Here is a 25,090-nt window from a genome sequence, read left to right on the forward strand (position 1 = left end):
GCATGAAATATAATGTTTGACTTGCTTTGACAAGATAACAAACCTGAATTACACACAAATGCATCAGTTATATTTATGGTATGTGTGTGTGTACAACTGATTAAGGGCTGTATATTCCTGTTCTGTAGCTTGGGGGTGCTATGGCTCCAGCAATCAAGGAGCTCTCCCGATGGCTGGACGCGAATACTGAGTACTACGTGGCACCCGACTGGGCAGATGTTGTGAAACACTCCGTGAGTAGCATGGAATTTTCACTCTCTCTCATCCACACAAGTGTCTCATCAAATAGTTTCATTAGAATGCCATTTTTTATTTGGCATTTGAACATCTTGAGTAGTACAGACAGTTCTCAGAACCTACTGCCTTACAAAGAGTACAGATGTCCTTCAAAACACTTCCTGCATTTTCCTCAAGCTAATGCCTTGTGTTTCCAGGGCTTTCTTCCCGAGGGAAAGTTCACCCGCATACTCACAGAGCCCGTGTGCCGCGACCAGGGGCCCCGCCGCCGTGGCCGTCGTCCTCGCAGCGAGATGCCCAAGCCCCTCCTCTCGGAGTCACCCATGGGCCCACTCTTCATGAACGGCAGCCTGATCGGCAGCATGGACTTGGTCAGCCTCCAGAACCTCCGCAATGTCCAGGGCATCCCACTCACGGGCCTGATGGGATTCCCCCATGGCTTCGCCGTGTCCGCTGGTGAAGATCCCAAGAACGGACTGAGCATGCTTCCCATGATGCTCCACGGCATACATGGCGCCCCCCACATGTTCAGTGTTCAGGGGCTGATGGGACAGCCGCCCACCAGCTCCGCTCCCACCTCCTCAGCGGCTGCAGTTACCACCACTACGGCTTCCTCCGCGGCTAGTAGCCCCTCACGAGGCCCCAGCCAGGCGTCTTCAAGCACACAAGCAGATGGCTCCGGCATGCAGTCTGACGGAGAGAGAAAGAGGGAGGACAAGCAGTCGACAGAGGAAAAGCAGCAAGGCGCGATAGGCAGCCACAGCATCGCAGCCATCACCACTGCGGCAGTCAGCAGCTGCAGTGGCGTCAGCAGTAGCAGTGGCAGCCACCTGGCCTTCAACCCTTTCCTTGTTCCAGGGTTGTCCCATGGACTGCTGTACCCTCACATGTTCCTCCCACACGGGGGCATCATGGCGCTGCCAGGCATGCCACCCACAGAGTCCTCCGGCAGCCCTAAGAGGAAGAAGAAAAGAACAAGGGAGGAAGGGGTGGTGGAGGAGGCAAGCAGCCACAGCCACTTACAGACGGACAGTGGGCCTCCGAAAACACCCAGCGATGGTCAGACTGGGGAGAGCACGGTTGACCAGGCCGGGCCGGAGGCTAGGGAGCATCAGATGGAGGACAACGTTCAGGAGGAGGTCACGGGACACGGCTCCCATGCTTCTCCAGAAGTCAACCCAGAGAAGAGCATTGAAGAGGAGAGAGAAACGGAGGGGAATAGAGTGATGGAGGAGGAAAAACTACCCAGAGATGAGAAGGAGAGAGAGTCAAGGGGGGTACAGGATTCACAATAGACTTCTCCCTCTTTCTTACCGTGCAAAAGTGTAAAGTTTGTGGTGTGTAAGTTAATGTTCCTGTAAAGACTTTTATTATCCACTTAATGTTTATAGAGCTCCTGCCCTGTAGCAAACTTGTGATTATGTTATACTGTATATACCCACACATGCTCCATTCAAGAACTTCATGAAAGTGATGGACACTCCTGCATGCAAACACACACTTGCAAGCGACGGAAGGGAGGAACTGCTAATCAGTATTACATGGTTGTCACAGATCAAGCAGCCTTGACGGTCTGCTGCATCATGATCGTGGCACTTTAAAGCTGCAATATGTAACTTTTTGGGCAACCTGACCAAATTCACATAGAAATGTGAGTTATAGAGCTGTCATTGTCATTGAAAGCAAGTCTAAGAAGCGGTAGATCTGTTCTGTGCGCTACTTCTATGCTCCCTGTTCTTAAGTTTTGTTTTTGCGTATTTTACTTTGTTTTGTACACCAGCTTCAAACAGCTAGAAATAAAACATTTTTGGTTATTGAAAGTACACTATCGTTCAAAAGTTTGGGGTCACTTAGAAATGTCCTTGTTTTTTAAATAAAAGCACAGTATTGACATTGTTAATGTTGTAAATGACTGTTGTAGCAAGAAACGGCTGATTTAAAAAAAAAATAATAATAATAATAATAATTATGGAATATCTACATAGGCGTACAGAGGCCCATTATCAGCAACCATCACTCCTGTGTTCCAATGGCACGTTGTGTTAGCTAATCCAAGTTTATCATTTTAAAAGGCTAATTGATCATTAGAAAACCCTTTTGCAATTATGTTAGCACCGCTGAAAACTGTTGTGCTGATTAAAGAAGTAATAAAACTGGCCTTTAGACTAGTTGAGTATCTGGAGCATTAGCATTTATGGGTTTGATTACAGGCCAGAAACAAAGACCTTTCTTCTGAAACTCGTCAGTCTATTCTTGTTCTGAGATATGAAGGCTATTCCATGCGAGAAATTGCCAAGATACTGAAGATCTTGTACAATGCTGTGTACTACTCCCTTCACAGAACAGCGCAAACTGTCTCTAACCAGAATAGAAAGAGTGGGAGGGCCCGGTGCATAACTGAGCAAGAGGACAAGTACATTAGAGTGTCTAGTTTGAGAAACAGACACCTCACAAGTCCTCAACTGGCAGCTTCATTATATAATACCCGCAAACACCAGTCTCAACGTCAACAGTGAAGAGGCAACTCCGGGATGTTGGCCTTCTAGGCAGAGTTGCAAAGAAAAAGCCATATCTCAGACTGGCCAATAAAAATAAAAGATTAAGATGGGCAAAAGAACACAGACACTGGACAGAGGAACTCTGCCTAGAAGGCCAGCATCCCGGAGTCGCCTCTTCACTGTTGACGTTGAGACTGGTGTTTTGCGGGTATTATTAAATGAAGCTGCCAGTTGAGGACTTGTGAGGCGTCTGTTTCTTAAACTAGACACTCTAATATACTTGTCCTCTTGTTCAGTTGTGCACCGGGGCCTCCCACACTAGCCAAGAATAGACTGACGAGTTTCAGAAGAAAGTTCTTTGTTTCTGGCCATTTTGAGCCTGTAATCGAACCCACAAATGGTGATGCTCCAGATACTCAACTAATCTAAAGATGGCCAGTTGTATTGCTTATTTAACCAGGACAACAGTTTTCAGCTGTGCTAACATAATTGCAAAAGGGTTTTCTAATGATCAATTAGCCTTTTAAAATGATCAACTTGGATTAGCTAACACAACGTGCCTTCGGAACACAGGAGTAGTGGTTGCTGATAATGGGCCTATGTAGATATTCCATAAAAATAAGCCGTTTCCAGCTACAAATAGTCATTTACAACATTAACAATGTCTACACTGTATTTCTTATCAATTTGATGTTATTTTAATGGACACATTTTTTTGCTTTTCTTTCAACAACAAGGACATTTCTAAGTGACCCCAAACTTTTGAACGGTAGTGTATATTTTACAGCGGTTTAGATTGATCAATGATTCTGTACACAATACATTGCTTGTTTTGTCACATAAGTGGAAATTAGACAAACTATTAGAATCTTAGCAAACAGAAAATGGCGGAGCAATTTCTGCATATTGCACCTTTTTAAGACTCCTGGTATGTCCTGGTTGCTAAAAGGTGAATCTGGGGGCCTATTTGACTGAGAAGGAGGCTGTGTAAATATTTTTTCCAACCAAAATATGCTGACAGTACTCTTGGGTTCAAAGGCAGCTACAGTATAGGGCTAGGTTGTGTTCATTAAGGCACGCAATGGGAAAACATTGTAAAACATTTTGCAATGGAAAATGAAAATTGCGTTTCTTATCGGACAAGTCCAGGTATTCCCTCCCTGTATGTCTGTTTTTTTAATCTATTTGTTGCCTAATGAACAACCCAGAATGATGTAGCTGTCCAGGGACTATTGACCCCCCAGTTTCCTTGGTGTTAACAGGATTATATGAATATCCCCCTAAAGTTGTTTCACATCCAAAAGCCTGAAACTAATGGCAATTTTAATTGAAGGTCCTTCAAAATGTGTTTAATATAATAATTAATTAATAATTATATATTTTTAAAAGCAATGCATGCAAGGTAACTTGCAGCCCCAAGTTTGAGTTGTAGCACAACTGCTGCAAATAAGTTATTAATAGGACAGCTTTTGTCCATCCCTATTTGTTTTATTGTTGCTGCTTTGTAAAAAAAAAACACAAAAAACACAAAAAAAAAGACAAATTTAGAGAAAACAATGTTACTATACCCAATCAAGAGAACACATTGAGTACAACAAAATATTAGATATATATAAAATTTTCTTTTTAATTATTCTTTTTTTTTTTTTTTTTAACAGAAGGCAAAGAACAATCCTGAGGTTTGATAATGTTTTTTTTAATGTTATTCTCACACAGTCACTTTGAAGGATGACCTATTTCCAGTCTCACTGGGACTAGTCATGTTATTAGGCGGGCAATAGCTTGGGACTTGGTCAGCTGTGCCAGTGCGGGAGCAGTGAAGAGGTGCCATAGACAAATCTGTCACAGAGGGCTCTGTTGAGAGCCAGTGCCTCACCGTTGAGGGACAAGCACACAGAGGGTACTCTAGGGGAGAGGGGGGTATGCTAAATGAATCTGTCCATTGCCATCTGTCTGTGTTAAGGAAAAGTTTGTAATTTGATCAGATAGATACTGTGTGTAAAGCAGTCGCAGAGTGCCTCGTTGTTTTAAAGGGTTCGTGGTCTCCTTTTCTTTCCTCAGATGCATTTTAAACTCCTGTAGACTAGCTCATATTAATATTTTTTTTTTTATGTAAATCTATTTAGCTGTATATTGCTGTTACTTTTGTTTACAAGCACACCACATTTTTAGTTTACGACATATTGGGGCAAATAGCTACTAGCTTCAGTACCAGTGTTTTCTTGTATTTAACAAAAATTGGTTCTGTGAAAGTTCCCAGAACATTCGTTAGGTTGCGGCAAATGTTCTCATAAGACTAAATCTGCACAGTTATGCTGAGGATTATACAATGTTTGTATAAAACATTCTCCTGATGTTGCATGAAAGTTCCTAGAACGTTGAGTTCTCATCATTCCCAGAACGTTGAGTTCTCATTCATCCCAAAAACATTAAAATAATGTTTTTGGGATGTTATCATCCTAATAATAGATAAAACCCTAACTAGAACTTAATGGGAATCTTTGCTAATGTTCTGGAAATCTTCCCGGTTTGCTGGGTATACTGTACTGTACTACACTAAATGGATGCAAAAGCAGATTTTAATCTAAATTTCATAACAGGGTCTGTTTTTTTTATGGGGGGGGGTTATGTTTAAGACTTCGCTTCTAAGCGTAACAACTTCTGACTTCACATTTTGTTTGTTTTCCAATATGAAAACAATTTTTTTGCACAGTGTCCTTTTAGTGAATGTTTACCTGTATTCTGTCTATTAATCTTTTATTTGTGCGCGTGTGTGCGTGGATGTGCACACTTATACAACCTGGCCCGTGGGGGACATTTCGTTGTTGAGCTGTATTTCTAGCTCGTGTTGCTTTAGCGTCACCTTTCTTTGTCGAACTACATTATTTTTGCCTTGTCACAACTTTACTATATAATTTATTTGTTTTGCTTTGCCAAACTTTCACCAAATATGACACTTTTTCTTTTTTAAACTTTGTTGATTATATTAAAAGTAAAATGCCTTATTTAGCTAGTGTTTTATATATAGATGTTTTGTTACATCTCCATATTGGAAATTATATATAGCAAAGTATTTTGTTTGTTTTAAAATGCCCCTTCAATTGTATGCATACATGCAAAACCAGGATTTGGACTTACTGTGGCATCAGTCAGTGCATTGTTATGAGATAATCTTCCAATGTTGTTTTCATGGTCCAATTCATACTCCAAAAAGTTACTCAATCAATCTTAAAAAGCACAATATGGAGAACAACAAATTACTTTTCTCATCAGTGCCTCTGGGGTTTGATATTTTCCTCATTTGTCAAACTTCCGCTGATTACATGTATGTACAATGCATATGGAAAGTAATCAGACCGCTTCCTTTTTCCACATTTTGTTACATTACAGCCTATTTCTAAAATTGATTAAATGTATTTTTTTCGTCATCAATCTACACATAATGAATGCCCAAAAATGACAAAGCAACAACAGGTGCATCCTGTTTCCATTGATCATCCTTGAGATGTGTTATGCTGATGAATGAGGACCCAAAAGCGACTTAACAAAAACAGAGTCTTTATTCCAGTCTAAAACAAAACGGTACTCCAGGATATATCTTAGATGACACCTGCTCACACGCAGCATCTGATGAAGGCAAAAACACGACAGGGCGGAACCAGGACACAGAACAGCAAACATCAAACAAGAATCCGACAAAGACAGAAGCAGAAAACAGAGGGAGAAATAGGGACTCAAATCAGAGGGCAAAATAGGGGACAGGTGTGAAAGAGTAAATGAGGTCGTTAGGAGAAAGAGAAACAGCTGGGAGCAGGAACGGAACGATAGAGAGAGAGAGCGGGGGAGGGAGAGAGGGAGGAGGAGAGAGGGAATAGAAAGAGGGAAAGAACCTAATAAGACCAGCAGAGGGAAGCACAGGGACAAGACATGAAGATCAAAGACAAAACATGACAAGATGTTTCTGTAACTTGATTGGAGTCCGCCTGTGGTAAATTCAATTGATTGGACATGATTTGGAAAGGCGGAAACACCTGTCTATATAAAGGTTGCACAGTTGACAGTGCATGTCAGAGCAAAAACCAAGCCATGAGGTAGAAGGAATTGTCCGTAGAGCTCCGAGACAGGATTGTGTCGAGGCACAGATCTGGGGAAGGGTACCAGAAAATGTCTGCAGCATTGAAGGTCCCCAAGAACACAGTGGCCTCTATCATTCTTAAATGGAGAGATGGCAAACTGAGCAATCGGGGGAGAAGGTCCTTGGTAAGGGAGGTGGCCAAGAACCCGATGATCACTCTGACAGAGGTCCTCTGTGGAGATGGGAGAACCTACCAGAAGGACAACCATCTCTGCAGGACTCCACCAATCAGGCCTTCATGGTAGAGTGGCCAAATGGAAACCACTCCTCAGTAAAAGGCATATGACAGCCCGCTTGGAATTTGTCAAAAGGCACCTAAAGGACTCTCAGACCATGAGGAACAAGATTCTCTGGTCTAATGAAACCAAGATGTAACTCTTTGGCCTGAATGCCAAGCGTCACGTCTGGAGGAAACCTGGCACCATCCCTACGGTGAAGCATGGTGATTGCAGCATCATGTTGTGGGGATTTTTTTCAGCAGCAGGGACAGAGACTGGTCAGGATCGAGGGAAAGATGGACGGAGAAAAGTAGAGCGATATCCTTGATGAAAACCTGCTCCAGAGCGCTCAGGACCTCAGAGTGGGCGAAGGTTCACCTTCCAACAGGACAACAAACCTAAGCACACAGCCAAGACAATGCAGGAGTGGCTTCAGGATAAGTCTTTGTGGCCCAGCCAGAGCCCAGACTTGAACCCAATCTAACATCTCTGGAGAGACCTGAAAATATCTGCAGCGACTCTCCCGATCCAACCTGACAGCGCTTGAGAGGATCTGCAGAGAAGAATGGGAGAAACTCCCCAAATACAGGTGTGCCAAGCTTGTAGCATCATACCAAATAAGACTTTAGGCTGTAATCGCTGCCAAAGGTGCTCCAACAAAGTACTGAGTAAAGGGTCTGAATACTTATGTAAATATGATTTTTCTGTTTTTTTTATTATAAATGTGCAAACTTTTCTAAAAACCTGTTTTTGCTTTGTCATTATGGGGTAATGTGTGTAAATTGATGAGGGGGAAAAAACAATTGAATCAATTTTTGAATAAGGCTGTAACGTAACAAAATGTGGAAAAACTCAGGCCTGAATACTTTACGAATGCTCTGTATATCTAGGCCGAAGTCACTAATGCATAAACATCCCTGAACGTATTCAAATCTCATTTCATGTAATCCATGTGAAGGATACCTTGCAATTCCTGATTGATCATGTCTGATGAGTGTCCCCTTATTTCACTCAAACGACAAGCTTTTCACATGCTTATATTCACATAAGAGGCCTTCAGTTTTCGTAAGGAGGTCAGGGGTGCACAGTATTTATACAACTGAAGTGGATGTGACATTAACCTATGATCATCCAATTGTAGACATATTCAGCATGCTGGATCCAATATTCCACTAACATTTTCTGAGCAATGTGTCTTCAGATAGACAAGCAAACTGTTTTGGGGAAACGAATAATATCCAACTCATTAGTTTAATTGATCAATCTTAAAATCTCACCAGCCCACACCTATTTCCTATTACTTTGTTTGTATGTGAAAACTTGGAAAAACAACTAATTGGTGCAGTTGAAGGTCAATTAATATTTATTCAGTCTTCATGTCATGAAAATGTTTTTACTGTGTGTTTTCTTTTCAGTTAGTCTTTGGTAATTTATAGTAAAGTCAGATTGATTTCAAGCATGTATCTCATATGTATTTATTGTACAAGTCTTATCTAAGCATTTTCATGTTTATGCCTGGTTTGTAACGTCAAAGGGTTCAGAGGGACAACAGTCCCGCTTCTAAGGCTTGCTGGCTCTTTTCAAATTGTAGAATGTGTATTGTATCTTTTTGCCATCACCTGCGGCAAGAATAGTTGAAAAAACAAATGACAACTTCATTTCCTGAAAAAAGTGTAATGCACTTAACGTGCCATAGATTGTGGGTCATTGGGATAGGTCAGTTGTATCCGTGTGAACTTTGGGCTGAATTGTACTATAACCTATTTCTGCTGTCAGGTCAGACACTAGGTGTCAGACCCTATACATAAGTTCTGTAAAGTATTTGCACGTCAGGGGAAATATACAGGCTCTGGCTTGCCAATACCATGCTGTGTGTGTTGTGATTGCATGCCTGGACATGCTGGTTATATAGGCCCTGACAATTGCCACAATCCAAGTTACAGAGATGGCAGACCACTCTGACTGTGTGTGTATGCATGCACGCTTCAAGGTTCTGTTCAACAGCTGCTTGAATAAGGACCGTTGACAGATTAGGACATTCATTTTCGGCTCATGCAGTCAAAGCCAGTGTTCACTAAATGGGTGTACTGAAGCTCTAGCAACATTGTGGGAATATCATGCTACAAAACAAAAGTACTGTCTGACATCGGCAACATTCACAGTTGTGGATTACATTTTTTTGTTGAACTAGGTCCAATATCCCCATGTGGACCAATCACTTAACTCAAGACATGGTATGTGATATTTTATTGTGCAATAAAAGATGACTTTCAACTAGTGAAGGGGTATTAATTTCTCATCATACTGCTAGCAGCAGCTAGCCTGACTGACGCACGACCCAAGTGAACTCAAGTCAGGAAGACTTCAAGAGCATGGCTCAAAAGTATCTCTGCTGGGGTGCATTCATTAGAGAAACCGTTTACCGTTTAAGAACCAAATGGAGAAAACGAAATGGGGAGGGACCTACCTAAATTTGTCTAATAGAAACTTGTTCGCGTTTTCCGTTTGTTGCAAAACATTTGATCTCAATAGAGTTGCAAAAGGTTTTGCAACCGAATCGGCATAATGATTATACCCATGGTGTCAGCCAAAGCAGCAACTACACAGATGGAACAATGAGACAAATGTTTCACCGGATGTATAAATCTGAAGCATCTAGCTGGCATTTCAAATCACCACCAAATGTTTCATCGATCTCAATACAGTTCTGTTTCGAAAACCAAAATCTGTTAAGAACAGTGGACTAAGTTTTGTAGACTACCCTTTGCCAAAGTTTCAAAAAATTGTATTTAGAAAGAGTGCAAGGACGAATGTAGTTATTGCACATGCGCCAACAAGAAATAGTAATGGCGTCTTTTTGTAGGTACTAACTCCACCATGGCTCGTTGGGGAAATTTAGTTTTTGCATAAATGCCTAGTAAACACAGGCTTAGGAGATCTTATAGGTTTTGTCTATGCGACTCCTCATCAGGTAAAGTCACTTTTTGTGTATTTTGAAGCATTTATGTAATAAGAAAAGCACAAAGGCTTCATAAAGGTTATGTTAAGTGACATCTCAGAACAAAACATAATATCTCTAATGCCTGACCTTATTCTCAACATTTATCCCAAAACCTTTCCCCCTAGGGATGGTTGAATGAACCAGAGGTAACTCATTTCCAGGTTTTAGGACTACAAACTGATGCCACACATCATTCCTGATTCTCCAATGGGCGCGCAATATAGGCTATATAGTGTGGTCTCCAGGCCTCAAATTTCCCAGTGGCATACCGTTGATGCCCCCTTGCGTGGCCAGAATGCCCCCTAAAGGAAATACATGCCTTGTGACCGCTGTGCCCTTGGGCTGAATATAATTATAGACTGAACAAAAATTAAAGATCCCTAAAATTAGACTGAAATTAAAGATCCCTAAAATTACACGCAAAAAGCTTATTTCTCCCAATTTTGTAAACACATATATTTACATCCCTGTTAGTGAGCATTTCTCATTTGCCAACATAATCCATCCACCTGACAGGTGTGGCATATCAAGAAGCATGATCGTTACACAGGTGCACCTTATGCTGGGGGCGACAAAAGGCCGCTCTAAAATGTGCCGTTTTGTCACACAACACAATGCCAAAGATATCGAGTTTTGAGGGAGCGTGCAATTGGCATGCTAACTGCAGGAATTTCCACCAGAGCTGTTGCCAGAGAATTTAATATTCATTTGGCAGTACGTTTGGCAGTTCGTCCATCTGGCGGTACTTCCATCCTTCCTCACACTCACATACCATGTGTAACCATGCCAGCCCAGAACTGCCACATCTGTCTTTGTCACCTGCGGGATCGTCTGAGACCAGCCACCCGGACAGCTGATGAAACTGGGTTTGCTCAACTGAATTTCTGCACAAACTGTCAGAAACCGTCCTCACCAGGGTCTTGACCTGACTGCAGTTCGGCGTTGTTACCAACTTCAGTGGGCAAATGCTCACCTTCGATGGCCACTGAAACGCTGGAGAAGTGTGCTCTTCATGGATGAATCCCGGTTTCAACTATACCGGGCAGATGGCAGATTGTGTCAGTGAGCGGTTTGCTGATTTCAACGTTGTGAACCGAGTGCCCCATGGTGGCGGTGGGGTTATGGTATGGGCAGGCATATGCTATGGAAAATAAACACTATTGCCAATATCCAGCAACTTCCCATTGAAGAGGAGTGGGACATCATTCCACAGGCCACAATTGACAGCCTGATCAACCCTATGCGAAGGAGATGTGTCCTGACTGGTTTTCTGATCCACGCCCTTACCTTTTTTTTAGGTATCTGTGACCCAACAGATGCATATCCATATTCAGTGTTGAGAATTCATGGATGCCAAGGGAAGCCAGGCTTCCCCAAATATTTGACCAATAAAAATTATTAAAGGATTTGTCTTTCATCTCCTGTGTTTTCATAATTTCCCTTCAATTTGCAAGTAGCTGAATCTCACCGTAGATATCATCAGATTTGAGGGAAACAGCACCCCTCGGTCTCTGTATGTGTAGCTCATGTATCTGATGCTGTCTGGAACAAAAGAGTATGACATGTTGCTGCCATAGCATTTATGACAAGTATTTTTTATAACCAATGCGCTTTCACCCGCGTTGGAACAACAGCGTAGTGCCGGGTGTAAGGGCCAGCACAGACCCAGAGGATTGGGTGATCTCGCTCTCCGAGGCCAACGTGAGAAAGGTCTTTAATCAGGTCAACATCCGCAAGGCCAGACGGTATTCCAGGGCACATTCTCAGAGCATGCGCAGAACAGCTAGCTGGCAGGCATATTCACAGTCATTTTCAACCTCTCCTTGTCCCAGTCTGTAATCCCCACGTTTTATGATGACCACCATCATTCCTGTCCCCAATAACTCTAAGGCTTCATGCCACGAAGACTACCGCCCTGTAGCACTCAGTTCTGTAATCATGAAATGCTTTGAGAGGCGTGTTATGGCATACATTAACTCCACCATCCTAGACACCCTAGACCCACTCCAATTTGCACACCGACCCCAACAGATCCATAGATGACAATCTCAATTGTTCTCCACACTGCTCTGCCTCACCTAGTGGAATACCTATGTGAGAATGCTGTTCATTAACTACAGCTCAGCGTTCAACACCAAGCTCGTTACCAAGCTTAGGACTCTGGGTCTGAACACCTCCCTCTGCAACTGGATCCTGGACTTCCTGATGGGCCGACCCCAGGTGGTGAGGGTAGGCAACATCACCTCCGCCACGCTGACCCTCAACATGGTTGTGTGTTTAGTCCTCCCTTGTACTCCCTGTTCACTCATGACTGCATGGCCATGTACAACTCCAACACCACCATCAAGTTTGCAGACGACACGATGGTGGTAGGCCTGATCATGATTCAGCCTACGGGGAGGAGGTCAGTGACCTGGCAGTGTAGTCCCAGAACAACAACCTCTCACTCAACATCCATAAGACCAAGGACCTGATCGTGGACTACAGGAAACGCCCCGATACACATCGATGGGCTGCAGTGGAGCAGGTTGAGAGCTTCAAGTTCCTCTGTGTCCAAATCACTAAAGACTTACAATGGTCCAAACACTCTTCCCCCTTAGGAGGTTGAAAATGTACTCCCTGCCGAGCCGAACACTTCCCACCTTAATGAAAAGGTCAGCCCAGCAATGGCTGCGACCAAATCGCACAGTACAGTAACATACTGTGAAAACAGACTGTATTGCGTCATCGGTCTAATCCGCCCACTCAGTCTCGAGGCAAAGCCAATGACTAGTGGGTAGATAACAGAATATGAGCCATACTAATCTGTACAACAGATAGATTAACTCAACTCTTGATATTAAGATTGGTCTAATAGTACTGTAATACCAATTACAGAAACTACACTGCTCAAAAAAATAAAGGGAACACTTAAACAACACAATGTAACTCCAAGTCAATCACACTTCTGTGAAATCAAACTGTCCACTTAGGAAGCAACACTGATTGACAATAAATTTCACATGCTGTTGTGCAAATGGAATAGACAAAAGGTGGAAATTATAGGCAATTAGCAAGACACCCCCAATAAAGGAATGGTTCTGCAGGTGGTAACCACAGACCACTTCTCAGTTCCTATGCTTCCTGGCTGATGTTTTGGTCACTTTTGAATGCTGGCGGTGCTTTCACTCTAGCGGTAGCATGAGACGGAGTCTACAACCCACACAAGTGGCTCAAGTAGTGCAGTTCATCCAGGATGGCACATCAATGCGAGCTGTGGCAAAAAGGTTTGCTGTGTCTGTCAGCGTAGTGTCCAGAGCATGGAGGCGCTACCAGGAGACAGGCCAGTACATCAGAAGACGTGGAGGAGGCCGTAGGAGGGCAACAACCCAGCAGCAGGAACGCTACCTCCGCCTTTGTGCAAGGAGGAGCACTACCAGAGCCCTGCAAAATGACCTCCAGCAGGCCACAAATGTGCATGTGTCTGCTCAAACGGTCAGAAACAGACTCCATGAGGGTGGTATGAGGGCCCGACGTCCACAGGTGGGGGTTGTGCTTACAGCCCAACACCGTGCAGGATGTTTGGCATTTGCCAGAGAACACCAAGATTGGCAAATTCGCCACTGGCGCCCTGTGCTGTTCACAGATGAAAGCAGGTTCACACTGAGCACATGTGACAGACGTGACAGAGTCTGGAGACGCCGTGGAGAACGTTCTGCCTGCAACATCCTCCAGCATGACCGGTTTGGCGGTGGGTCAGTCATGGTGTGGGGTGGCATTTCTTTGTGGGGCCGCACATGTGCTCGCCAGAGGTAACCTGACTGCCATTACGTACCGAGATGAGATCCCCAGACCCCTTGTGAGACCATATGCTGACACATGCACATTTGTGGCCTGCTGGAGGTCATTTTGCAGGGCTTTGGTAGTGCTCCTCCTTGCACAAAGGCGGAGGTAGCGGTCCTGCTGCTGGGTTGTTGCCCTCCTACGGCCTCCTCCACGTCTCCTGATGTACTGGCCTGTCTCCTGGTAGCGCCTCCATGCTCTGGACACTACGCTGACAGACACAGCAAACCTTTTTGCCACAGCTCGCATTGATGTGCCATCCTGGATGAACTGCACTACTTGAGCCACTTGTGTGGGTTGTAGACTCCGTCTCATGCTACCGCTAGAGTGAAAGCACCGCCAGCATTCAAAAGTGACCAAAACATCAGCCAGGAAGCATAGGAACTGAGAAGTGGTCTGTGGTCACCACCTGCAGAACCATTCCTTTATTGGGGGTGTCTTGCTAATTGCCTATAATTTCCACCTTTTGTCTATTCCATTTGCACAACAGCATGTGAAATTTATTGTCAATCAGTGTTGCTTCCTAAGTGGACAGTTTGATTTCACAGATGTGTGATTGACTTGGAGTTACATTGTGTTGTTTAAGTGTTCCCTTAATTTTTTTGAGCAGTGTATATCCCTAATCCCTCCACAAAAAACACAGTCATAGACTTGTGGGCAGGATATAACACATGCCTCTACTGTGCCACCCAGCCAGGAGTCATGTCATACAGTCCTAATAAAAGAAAAAACCTGATGGAAACCCTGTCCATTAGTCCTGTGTTTCCCACCTTAATTCTAGCCTTCACATCAGCAAGCTGAGTACAGGTTGAACCAATTTAGGAGACATGCTCACTGCTTTCTCAGTGTAACCCACCACACTCAATCCATAGGCAGAGCCAATGATTTGTGGGCAGATAACAGAATATAGGCCAATTACTCTGCCTCAGCAGATATTTGATGCCTCAATATCCTATCAACTTTAGTGACCGGTTTAATAGTAAAGTATTTTTATTTATTTCACCTTTATTTAACTAGGTAGGCTAGTTGAGAACAAGTTCTCATTTACAACTGCGACCTGGCCAAGATAAAGCAAAGCAGTTCGACACATACAACAACACAGAGTTACACATGGAATAAACAAACATACAGTCAATAATACAGTAGAACAAAATCTATATACAGTGTGTGCAAATGAGGTAGGATAAGGGAGGTAAGGCAATAAATAGGCCATGGTGGCAAAGTAATTACAATATAGCAATTAAACACTGGAATGGTAGATGTGCAGAAGATGAATGTGCAAGTAAAGATACTGGGGTGCAAAGGAGCAAGATAAATAAATAAATAGAGTATGGGGATGAGGTAGTTGGATGGGCTATTTTCCGATTGGCTATGTACAGGTGCAGTGATCTGTGAGCTGCTCTGACAGCTGGTGCTTAAAGCTAGTGAGGGAGATATGAGTCTCCAGCTTCAGTGATTTTTGTAGTTCGTTCCAGTCATTGGCAGCAGAAAACTGGAAGGGAAAGATATACCTGCTGGAGCGCGTGTTATGGGTGGGTGCTGCTATGGTGACCACTGAGCTGAGATAAAGCGGGGCTTTAACTAGCAGAGACTTGTAGATGACCTGGAGCCAGTGTGTTTGGCGACGAGTATGAAACGGGGGCCAGCAAACGAGAGCGTACAGGTCGCAGTGGTGGGTAGTATATGGGGCTTTGGTGACAAAACGGATGGCACTGTGATAGACTGCATCCAATTTGTTGAGTAGAGTGTTGGAGGCTATTTTGTAAATGACATAGCCGAAGTCGAGGATTGGTAGGATGGTCAGTTTAACGAGGGTATGTTTAGCAGCATGAGTGAAGGATGCTTTTTTGCAAAATAGGAAGCTGATTCTAGATTTAATTTTGGATTGGAGATGCTTAATGTGAGTCTGGAAGGAGAGTTTACAATCTAACCAGACACCTAGGTAGTTGTCCACATATTCTAAGTCGGAACCGTCCAGAGTAGTGATGCTGGACGGGCGGGCAGGTGCGGGCAGGCAGCGATCGGTTGAAGAGCATGCATTTAGTTTTACTTGCATTTAAGAGCAGTTGGAGGCCACGGAAGGAGAGTTGTATGGCATTGAAGCTCGCCTGGAGGTTAGTTAACACAGTGTCCAAAGAAGGGCCAGAGGAACACAGAATGGTGTTGTCTGCGTAGAGGTGGATCAGAGAATCACCAGCAGCAAGAGCGACATCATTAACGTATACAGAGAAGAGAGTCGGCCCGAGAATTGAACTCTGTGGCACCCCCATAGAGACTGCCAGAGGTCCGGACAACAAGCCCTCTGATTTGACACACTGAACTCTATCAGAGAAGTAGTTGGTGAACCAGGCAAGGCGATCATTTGAGAAACCAAGGCTGTTGAATCTGACGATAAGAATGTGGTGAGTCGAAAGCTTTGGCCAGGTCGATGAATACGGCTGCACAGTAATGTCTATTATCGATGGCGGTTATGATAATAATAATATGATAATAATTTAGGACCTTGAGCGTGGCTGAGGTGCACCCATGACCAGCTCGGAAACCAGATTGCATAGCGGAAAAAGTAAGGTGGGATTCGAAATGGTCTGTAATCTGTTTGTTAACTTGGCTTTTGAAGACTTTAGAAAGGCAGGGTAGGATAGATATAGGTCTGTAGCAGTTTGGGTCTAAAGTGTCTCCCCCTTTGAAGAGGGTGATGACCGCAGCAGCTTTTCAATCTCTGGGAATCTCAGACGATACGAAAGAGAGGTTGAACAGGCTAGTAATAGGGGTTGCAACAATTTTGGCAGATCATTTTAGAAAGAGAAGATCCAGATTGTCTAGCCTGGCTGATTTGTAGGGGTCCAGATTTTGCAGCTCTTTCAGAACATCAGCTATCTGGATTTGGGTGAAGGAGAAATGGGGGAGGCTTGGGCGAGTTGCTGTGGGGGGTGCAGGGCTGTTGGCCGGGGTAGGGGTAGCCAGGTGGAGAGCATGGCCAGCCGTGGAAAAATGCTTATTGAAATTCTCAATAATAGTGGATTTAACGGTGGTGACAGTGTTTCCTAGCCTCAGTGCAGTGGGCAACTGGGAGGAGGTGCTCTTATTCTCCATGGACTTTACAGTGTCCCAGAACTTTTTTTACTTTGTGCTACAGGATGCACATTTCTGTTTGAAAAAGCTAGCCTTTGCTTTCCTAACTGCCTGTGTATATTGGTTCCTAACTTCCCTGAAAAGTTGCATATCACGGGGGCTATTCGATGCTAACGCCACAGGATATTTTTGTGCTGGTCAAGGGCAGTCACGTCTGGAGAGAACCAAGGGCTATATATGTTCCTGGTTCTACATTTTTTGAATGGGGCATGCTTATTTAAGATGGTGAGGAAGACACTTTTAAAGAATAACCAGGCATCCTCTACTGACGGGATGAGGTCAATATCCTTCCAGGATACCAGGGCCAGGTCGATTAGAAAGGGCTGCTCGCTGAAGTGTTTTAGGGAGCGTTTGACAGTGATGAGGGGTGGTCGTTTGACCGCAGACCCATTACGGATGCAGGCAATGAGGCAGTAATCGCTGAGATCTTGGTTGAAAACAGCAGAGGTGTATTTGGGGGACAAGTTGGTTAGGATGATATCTATGAGGGTGCCCGTGTTTATGGATTTGGGGTTGTACCTGGTGGGTTCATTGATAATTTGTGTTAGACTGAGGGCATCAAGCCGCGGTGTTAAGGTCCCCTAGCAGCACGAGCTCTGAAGATAGATGGGGGGGCAATCAATTCACATATGGTGTCCAGGGCACAGCTGGGGGCAGAGGGTGGTCTAGAGCAAGCGGCAACGATGAGAGACTTGTTTCTGGAATTGTGGATTTTTAAAAGTAGAAGCTTGAATTGTTTGGGTACGGACCTGGATAGTAAGACAGAACTCTGCAGGCTATCTCTGCAGTAGATTGCAACACCGCCCCCTTTGGCAGTTCTATCTTGTCGAAAATATTTGTTATAGTTATGGATGGAAATTTCAGGGTTTTTGGTGGTCTTCCTAAGCCAGGATTCAGACACAACTAGGACATCCGGGTTGGCAGAGTGTGCTAAAGCAGTGAATAAAACAAACTTAGGTAGGAGGCTTCTAATGTTAACATGCATGAAACAAAGGCTTTTACTGTTACAGAAGTCAACAAATGAGAGCACCTGGGGAATAGGAGTGGAGCTAGGCATTGCAGGGCCTGGATTAACCTCTACATCACCAGAGGAACAGAGGAGGAGTAGGATAAGGGTATGGCTAAAGGCTATAAGAACGGGTTGTCTAGTACGTTCGGAACAGAGAGTAAAAGGAGCAGGCTTCTGGGCGCAATATAATAGATTCAAGGCATAATGTACAGACAAACGTATGGTAGGATGTGAGTACATTGGAGGTAAACCTAGACATTGAGTAATGATGAGAGAGATATTGTCTCTAGAGATGTTTAAACCAGGTGATGTCACCGTATATGTGGGAGGTGAAACTAAATGGTTGGTTAAGGCATATTGAGCAGGGCTAGAGGCTCTACAGTGAAATAAGACAATGATCACTAACCAGGACAGTAATGGACCATGCATATTAATATTAGGGAGAGGCATGCGTAGCTGAGTGATCATAGGGGTCCAGTGAGTGATTGGGCTGGCTGGAGACATGGCGATTCAGACAGCTAGCAGAAGGGCCTTAGAGGGACGTCGCGACGGAGGAAAGTCTGTTTTAGCCTCCTCGTACGGTGACGTCGATAGACCAGTCGTGATGGATTAGTAGGGTTCCGAGTAGCAGAGGGGTCCAAGTTCAATTGGCAAAATAGGTATATTGGCCCAAGAAATTTGACGATGTTTCTATTCAACAGTCCAATATGCAAGTAACACCAAGTTACAGTACTATTTCCCAGCACAGTGACACTGGTGGCAGTCTAAACATTCCCTGTTGTACTGACAGTGTCAAACAAAGGTCATGTCACACGTGTCTCTCTCTCTGTCAAAAAGAGCGGACCTAATGGGAACACAGCCCACTAGTTCTGTATCCTTTCTTAACTCAAGTTCTACCCTCATCCACGCTGAGTACAGAATGAGCTAGAGTTAGACGACATGTCCAACAGGTAGAATCGGATAAAAGGAGATGGTGGCGACCATTACGCCGCTGCACAAATATCCTCTACCACAGTTCCTCTGAAAAGGACCGTAGATGCCGCTACTCCACGAGTGGAGTGGGCTCTTATGCCTTGAGGCAATGGTCGCCCTGCCGCCTCATAAGCCCTCTCAATGCCTTCGCAAAGCCAATGAGACAGCCGCTATTTTGAAAGTGGTCTAGCCAGTGCACTAGCATCGTGACACGCAGACAATTGAGGCGATGACCTAATCATCGCCGTGCGCTGCACGTAGCACGCCAAGGCGCGCACCGGGCTCAGGCGATGAAGTCGTTCCTTTCTCCGCTCCGCATGAGGGGGGGGAATGCCCATAGCTCAACAGTCTGTGACCTGTACGAGCTCTCAATAACCTTCGGCATAAATGCCGGGTTAGGACGTAGCACCGCTCTGCTCAAGTCGCCATTTATGGCAAGGCAAGTCGTGTCTCGTCAAAAGAGCACACAAATCACTGACACGTTTGGTTGTAGTCAAGGCAAGCAACAGTGCAAACTTCAGAGACAACATATTGAGGGGAATTTGATTCAATGGCTCGAACGGTGTCTCGCAGAGCGCCTCAAGTATGAAAGTTAAATCCCACTGGGATTGCGTGGCTCTAGCCGCTGGCCTAAGCCGCTGCGTTTCCAATAGATAACGTTTCACGAGAGGGTGACTGAAGACGGTGTCTCTGCCAAACCCCTCATGACAAGGTGAAATCGCTACTACAAACACCTTGATGGTGGCAGGTGAGCGCTGTTTGTCAAGCATGAACTGTAGGAAAGAGTGCACACTCTCAACCTGACAGCACATTCTCTGTGGCACACCATTGTGAAAACACGTTCTATCTGCTGGCCTACGTCCTGTATGTGGAACTGGCACGCAAGCCCTGTATGGTTATGATTACCGAATCAGATAACCCACGGTGCTGTAACCTGTCCCTCTCAGGAGCCAGACCCTCAGTGGCTGGCCAATTAGAGGCAATTGCTCTGTCATGCCTGCCGCCTAAGACATTGCGTCCTCTTGAAGTGGAATTGGCCATATTGGCGCAATCAACATTTGAGTCATCTCCGCATACCACGGAGCCCCTGGGCGATCGGGGGCTATCAATATGATTGACAGCCCTCCTGTTCTCACGCGGGCTAGCAGTGGGAGAATGCAGGAAAGCGGTGGAAATGCGTACAGGAGAACATCTGTCAACTGGTGCACAAAAGCGTCTATCCATAGTGGCGGTTCATCCTGGGCTCGTAGAGAAAGGCATAGGGGACATTGCGCATTCACACGTGATGCGAACACATCCACCTCGGCTCTCCTGAATCGTTCTCATATTTGGAGAACGACGTTGGGGTGCAGTTGCCACTCATCGTCTTGGGGACCCCCTCGAGACATGAGGTCTGCTAAGACGTTCTGACAGGCTTGAATGTGTGCTGCTGTCAACGAGCGAAGGTGCTCGTGAGCCCACAGTCAGAATTCCTCCGCCAAGCGGTGGAGTGCAGGAGACCTGACTCCCCCTTGGCGATTTATATAGGCTACTGTAGTTCGGTTGTCCGACCAAAACAGCACGTCGTGGCTCCGTAGGGTAGACATGAAGTGGGTCAGAACTAGTAGAACTGTCTCCAATTCCAGGCGGTTGATGTGATGTCCCGAGGGAGGCCACACACCTCCTACTGCCCGAGCCTGACATGTCCCTCCCCATCCAGTAAGACAAGTGTCTGTGTACACTGGAATGTAGGATGACACTCTGTCTATTGGGATCCCTTGCGTCAAAAGGGTCTCTCCAATAGTTCAGGTCCGCTCTGAGCGAGAGGGGAACTATCAACAACCGATGACGATGCCTCACTGGGTCCAGTTGTAGTTAGGGAAACCATCGTTGTGTTCTCGCATGTGCAGAAGTCACAGCGGAAGTACGGAGTGGGCAGACGACATGAGACCCAAAAGTGTAATGACGGAATGCACCGTCATCATGTGATTCGGATAAAACCTTCTTAGGGAGAGCAGCCCGTCGAGGATCCGAAATTCGAGCCTTCATAGTCACAGTGTCTAGATGTAATCCCAGCTAGACAATCTGCTGACTGGGCCAAGGCGCACTCTTCCCAATTCATAGCGAACTCCAGACGTGTGAGATGAATCGCTCTCTGTGTCGTGTGTGATCGCCAGCTTTGCTGACGGGGCCAAGACCAGTAGGTCGTCTAGGTAGGCTAATATTCTTATCCCCTGACAGCACAACGGTTCCAATGACGCCTCCACACATTTGGAAAAGGTGCGAGGTGCCAGGGCGTACCCGAATGGCATTCTCGCATACTCGTACGCCACCCCTTGAAAGGCGAAATGCAGAAACTTCCTGTGATGCGGATGTACTAGCACATGAAAGTACACGTCCTTTAGGTCTATGCTTACACAAAAGTCCCTGTTGTGAATACGTTCCAGTAGACGTTTTGTCGTAAGCATTCGGAAGGGCCATTTGGCTCTACTCTCGTTGAGAGTGCGTAAATCCAATATTGGCCTAGGTCGGTCTTTTTTGGCACTAGGAAATAGGGCGAATATAGCCAGCTGTTCCTTTGCTCTTGGGGAACTACTGTGACCTCCTCCTTTGCCAAAAGTCCCATAATCTCTTTCACAAGAGCGGCTACTTTCTCTGGCGTCTTCATCAACGTCTCCACCACACTCGAAAACGAGGGGGTTCTCCAGCATCCGACATAGCTGCACCCTCTTCTCCTGGCTTCGCTGCCACTCCCAATAGTGCTCTGAGAGCGGGAGAGTGCGAAGCTGTTGTACCGACAGTAGGAAGGACCTGTATTCCTCTATGGCTCAAGTCGTCGCTGTTCCCTAACACTGAAGTGGTGGGACTGTCCATGGTGGTCCCCCTTCGGAAGGGGGAGGGAATACTAACGCGTTGTGTGAGAATCGGGGGCGCTGACACTTCGGTTATACGTGTAACCTTGTGATTCCAGCCCTCCGTGAACGCAGCACGGGTCTCAGCTACACTAACTGAGGCGTCTGCCTCATGACAGCGATTGCGTCATCGGCCCAACATGGGGTTGTGTACGCAGCTGCTCTTTAAACCCTTAGCTACTTCACTCCTAAGAGTGTGTAGTGTAGGGTTTTTATGAGGTATAGCATGACGGCTCATTAAGAGCGTCCATCTTGCTTTCCTCATGTCATTCCCACTCACAACGTCCTTCTGTGTGTGCTCAGCTATGCACTCATTGTGGGCTGTGCTACATGCAGAGTGGTGAGAGATAAAAAGAGAAGGAATTTTGTTTTGTTATGGAAAAGAGGTTCCGCTTGTGACAAAGTCAGATGGAACATATTCTTTATTAACAAAAGACACATCGACTCCTCCGTCCCTTTGCAGGGGTGGGGGATGAACAGTAGGTGCCGTCACACGAAGTGCTGCACTCTCTTCCGTCCTCTCCCTCTCGTCCCGTCATGGTCGTCGTCTCTTCTGACTGCCTCTCGGCTGCCAGGGCGACAAAATTAACACCTCTTCTGTCGGTTGAGCTGCCATCTACTCTGGTGCTGCCGGAGGGGCGGGGCCCGCTCTCGGTACACCAGGTGCTGCTGCTCAACGGGCTCTCCATCTGGCCGTAGACCTGGGTCTACTAGAGACGGTGGAGAGCGGGCCCCACCCCTCCAATGGCAGGTTTCTAGACTGCTGCTTCATCTCCTCCTCAAGCTTCCCAAAATGCGCCATCGCATCTTTGATGGCGCTTCTGAAGAGACCGCTGTCAGAGATGGAGGCGTTCAATAGGGCGGCTTTGTCGGTTTCCTTCATAGCCGTCAAAGACAGCCAGAAAAGTGGCAATGGACCTCACCGCCCATACAGCCGATGCCTGTGTGAGATAATTTATGAATTATTATTATAAGTATTTCTGTTTTTGAATTTGGCGCGCTGCTATTTCACTGGGTGTTGTCAAATCAATCCCGTTAAGGTATTTTTCAGCAGGGCACTGTGGAATGACTCCAGATAACCTGAGTTTTACAAAAAGAAAAGGTTAAAAGAGAAAGGGGAACACCAAATTGATTACATGGTCTGGAAGGTACTCTGTTGTCCTCAGGCTACCTCTAACCACCTGTAACCCCATAACACAAACCATACAAACACTACCCATTTCATATTTATATCATGCTTACTGTAAATTGAGCTATCTTAGCCGTCAGCTTGTAAATATTTTGGCCAATTTACTTTGTGCATAGTTAGGGGTTGGCAGTGCATGTTGGTGGAATCAGATTCTGTACCACCTACAACAAAATATACAACAATACACAATTTAATCTCTATTAGACTGGCTAGGTAAGCAAAGCTAACATGGGCATTTCCATATTGTCAGCTTGCTGTTAGATAACTAGCGTTACTAAATTGGCAGCAACATTGCTAGCCAGCTGAGACTGGCTGAGAACGAACTAATCAACGATAGACGATTCATACACATTCATCATTACTACTAATACACAAACAGAGAGTGAGTTAGCTATATCAACAATTCTATTTTTAGTAACGGAGGGTTTTAGATGGCTACCAAATTGAGATGACTATTATTTGGTAACATTAGCTAGCTTACGTTAGGTAACGTCGGTCAAAGATAGAACAAACAAACATGTTTACTCTGCTTCAGGTAGCTACCAGTCTAGCTACCAATCTAGCAGTGACTACCATGGCATATGCGAAATTGATTGACAGTGTGTACACAAAAAGAAAGCTATATGATTTAGCTGATCAGCTAGCGAGTGGCGCAGCGGTCTAAGGCACTGCATCTCAGTGCTAAAGACGTCACTACAGACTCTGGTTTGATCCCGGGCTGTATCACAACCGGCTGTGATCGGGAGTCCCATAGGGCGGCGCACAATTGGCCCAGCATCGTCCGGGTTAGGGGTGGGTTTGGCCGTGGGTTTGGCCGAGTCCCATTGTAAAATAAGAATTTGTTATTAACTGACTTGCCAGGTTAAATAAATGGCTTTCAGAGTTCAATACAGGACTGCAACTTACCCAGCTAGTCCAGTTAGGCTAGCAATCTAGGTAACATTAGATTCCCGCTAATTGAGAATATTCTGTTTTGTTGTGAGGGGGAAAAAAAGATGGTGATTGCATCACTTCTCAGCTGTTGTCGAAATGGATTCCCTATCAGTTCAGCCTGAAAATCCCTCTGAAATTATTTTGTCACTGCATTCTTGATAGCCGCAAGCCACTGGCAGACTCGGGGGTAATCTCTGGTAGGTAGAACGGCGAAAGATAACTAATTTTCACGTTTGTTTGTAATTAACACAACACAGGCATGACAAACATTAGTGAAAAACAAACGCTTTCAAAAAAAAAATTGCCTAGAGAAGTTGAGGTTACTGTGTGTTGGTCGTTCGAAGTAGACAACGCCATTATTCAAGTTTGTGGGCACGCCCCTACCTAGCGGGCGGTATCAGCATTCGCTATTAATGCCAAACTTTGTTGCTCACTATGAGCAGATGAATACACGGAGTCAACTACCAATTCTACTAATGAAATGAAAATGTGCTAGTTCTAGCTTATGGTTTGGATAAATGTGATGTTTATGATAAAAACGTAATGTTGTTAATATAGTAACGACTATGTGCTGTGGCAGAGCCAGGGTGAAGTTCCCCTTTAAGGCAAAAACTAAAGAATGGTGATTGGTTGGGTATATAACGCAAACGTCTAGCAACCCAAAGGTTGTGAGTTTGAATCTCATCATGGACAACTTTAGCTAGTTAGCAACTTTTCAAATACTTACTACTTTTTTTCTACTTTGCAACTACTTAGCATGTTAGCTAACCCTTCCCCTAACCTTAATCCTTTTAGCTAACCCTAACCTCTAACCCTAGCTAACAATAGCCAGCTAGCTAACGAATTGTAATTCGTAACATATACAAAATGGGTGTTGGACATCTACAAATGAATACATACCATACGAAACGTAACATATACTAATGGAGTGTCTCGGATTTACATACAGAATAATACGAAATGCTCTGAGACCAGGTTAACAACCTATTCCTCAACGTAACCAAGACTAAGGAGATGATTGTGGACTACAGGAAAATGAGGACTGAGCACGCC

At 45.0% G+C, this 25,090-nt stretch overlaps 1 protein-coding gene across 10 annotated transcripts in view; it reads left to right on the forward strand.

Annotated features, from left to right (window-relative positions):
* chd6 (chromodomain helicase DNA binding protein 6) overlaps positions 1-9,365 on the forward strand; it is a 119,395-nt gene extending 110,030 nt beyond the window's left edge. For all 10 annotated transcript variants that reach the window (XM_055907957.1, XM_055907947.1, XM_055907966.1 and 7 more), the window contains 2 exons: positions 129-233; positions 435-9,365. In XM_055907957.1, coding sequence (XP_055763932.1) covers positions 129-233; positions 435-1,532 — 1,203 coding nt within the window. In that variant the 3' untranslated portion in view covers positions 1,533-9,365. The remainder of the gene's footprint in view (positions 1-128; positions 234-434) is intronic.
* Positions 9,366-25,090: the final 15,725 nt, after the last annotated feature.

The sequence above is a fragment of the Salvelinus fontinalis genome, chromosome 3 (genome assembly GCF_029448725.1).
Source record: "Salvelinus fontinalis isolate EN_2023a chromosome 3, ASM2944872v1, whole genome shotgun sequence".
Taxonomy (NCBI): domain Eukaryota; kingdom Metazoa; phylum Chordata; class Actinopteri; order Salmoniformes; family Salmonidae; genus Salvelinus; species Salvelinus fontinalis.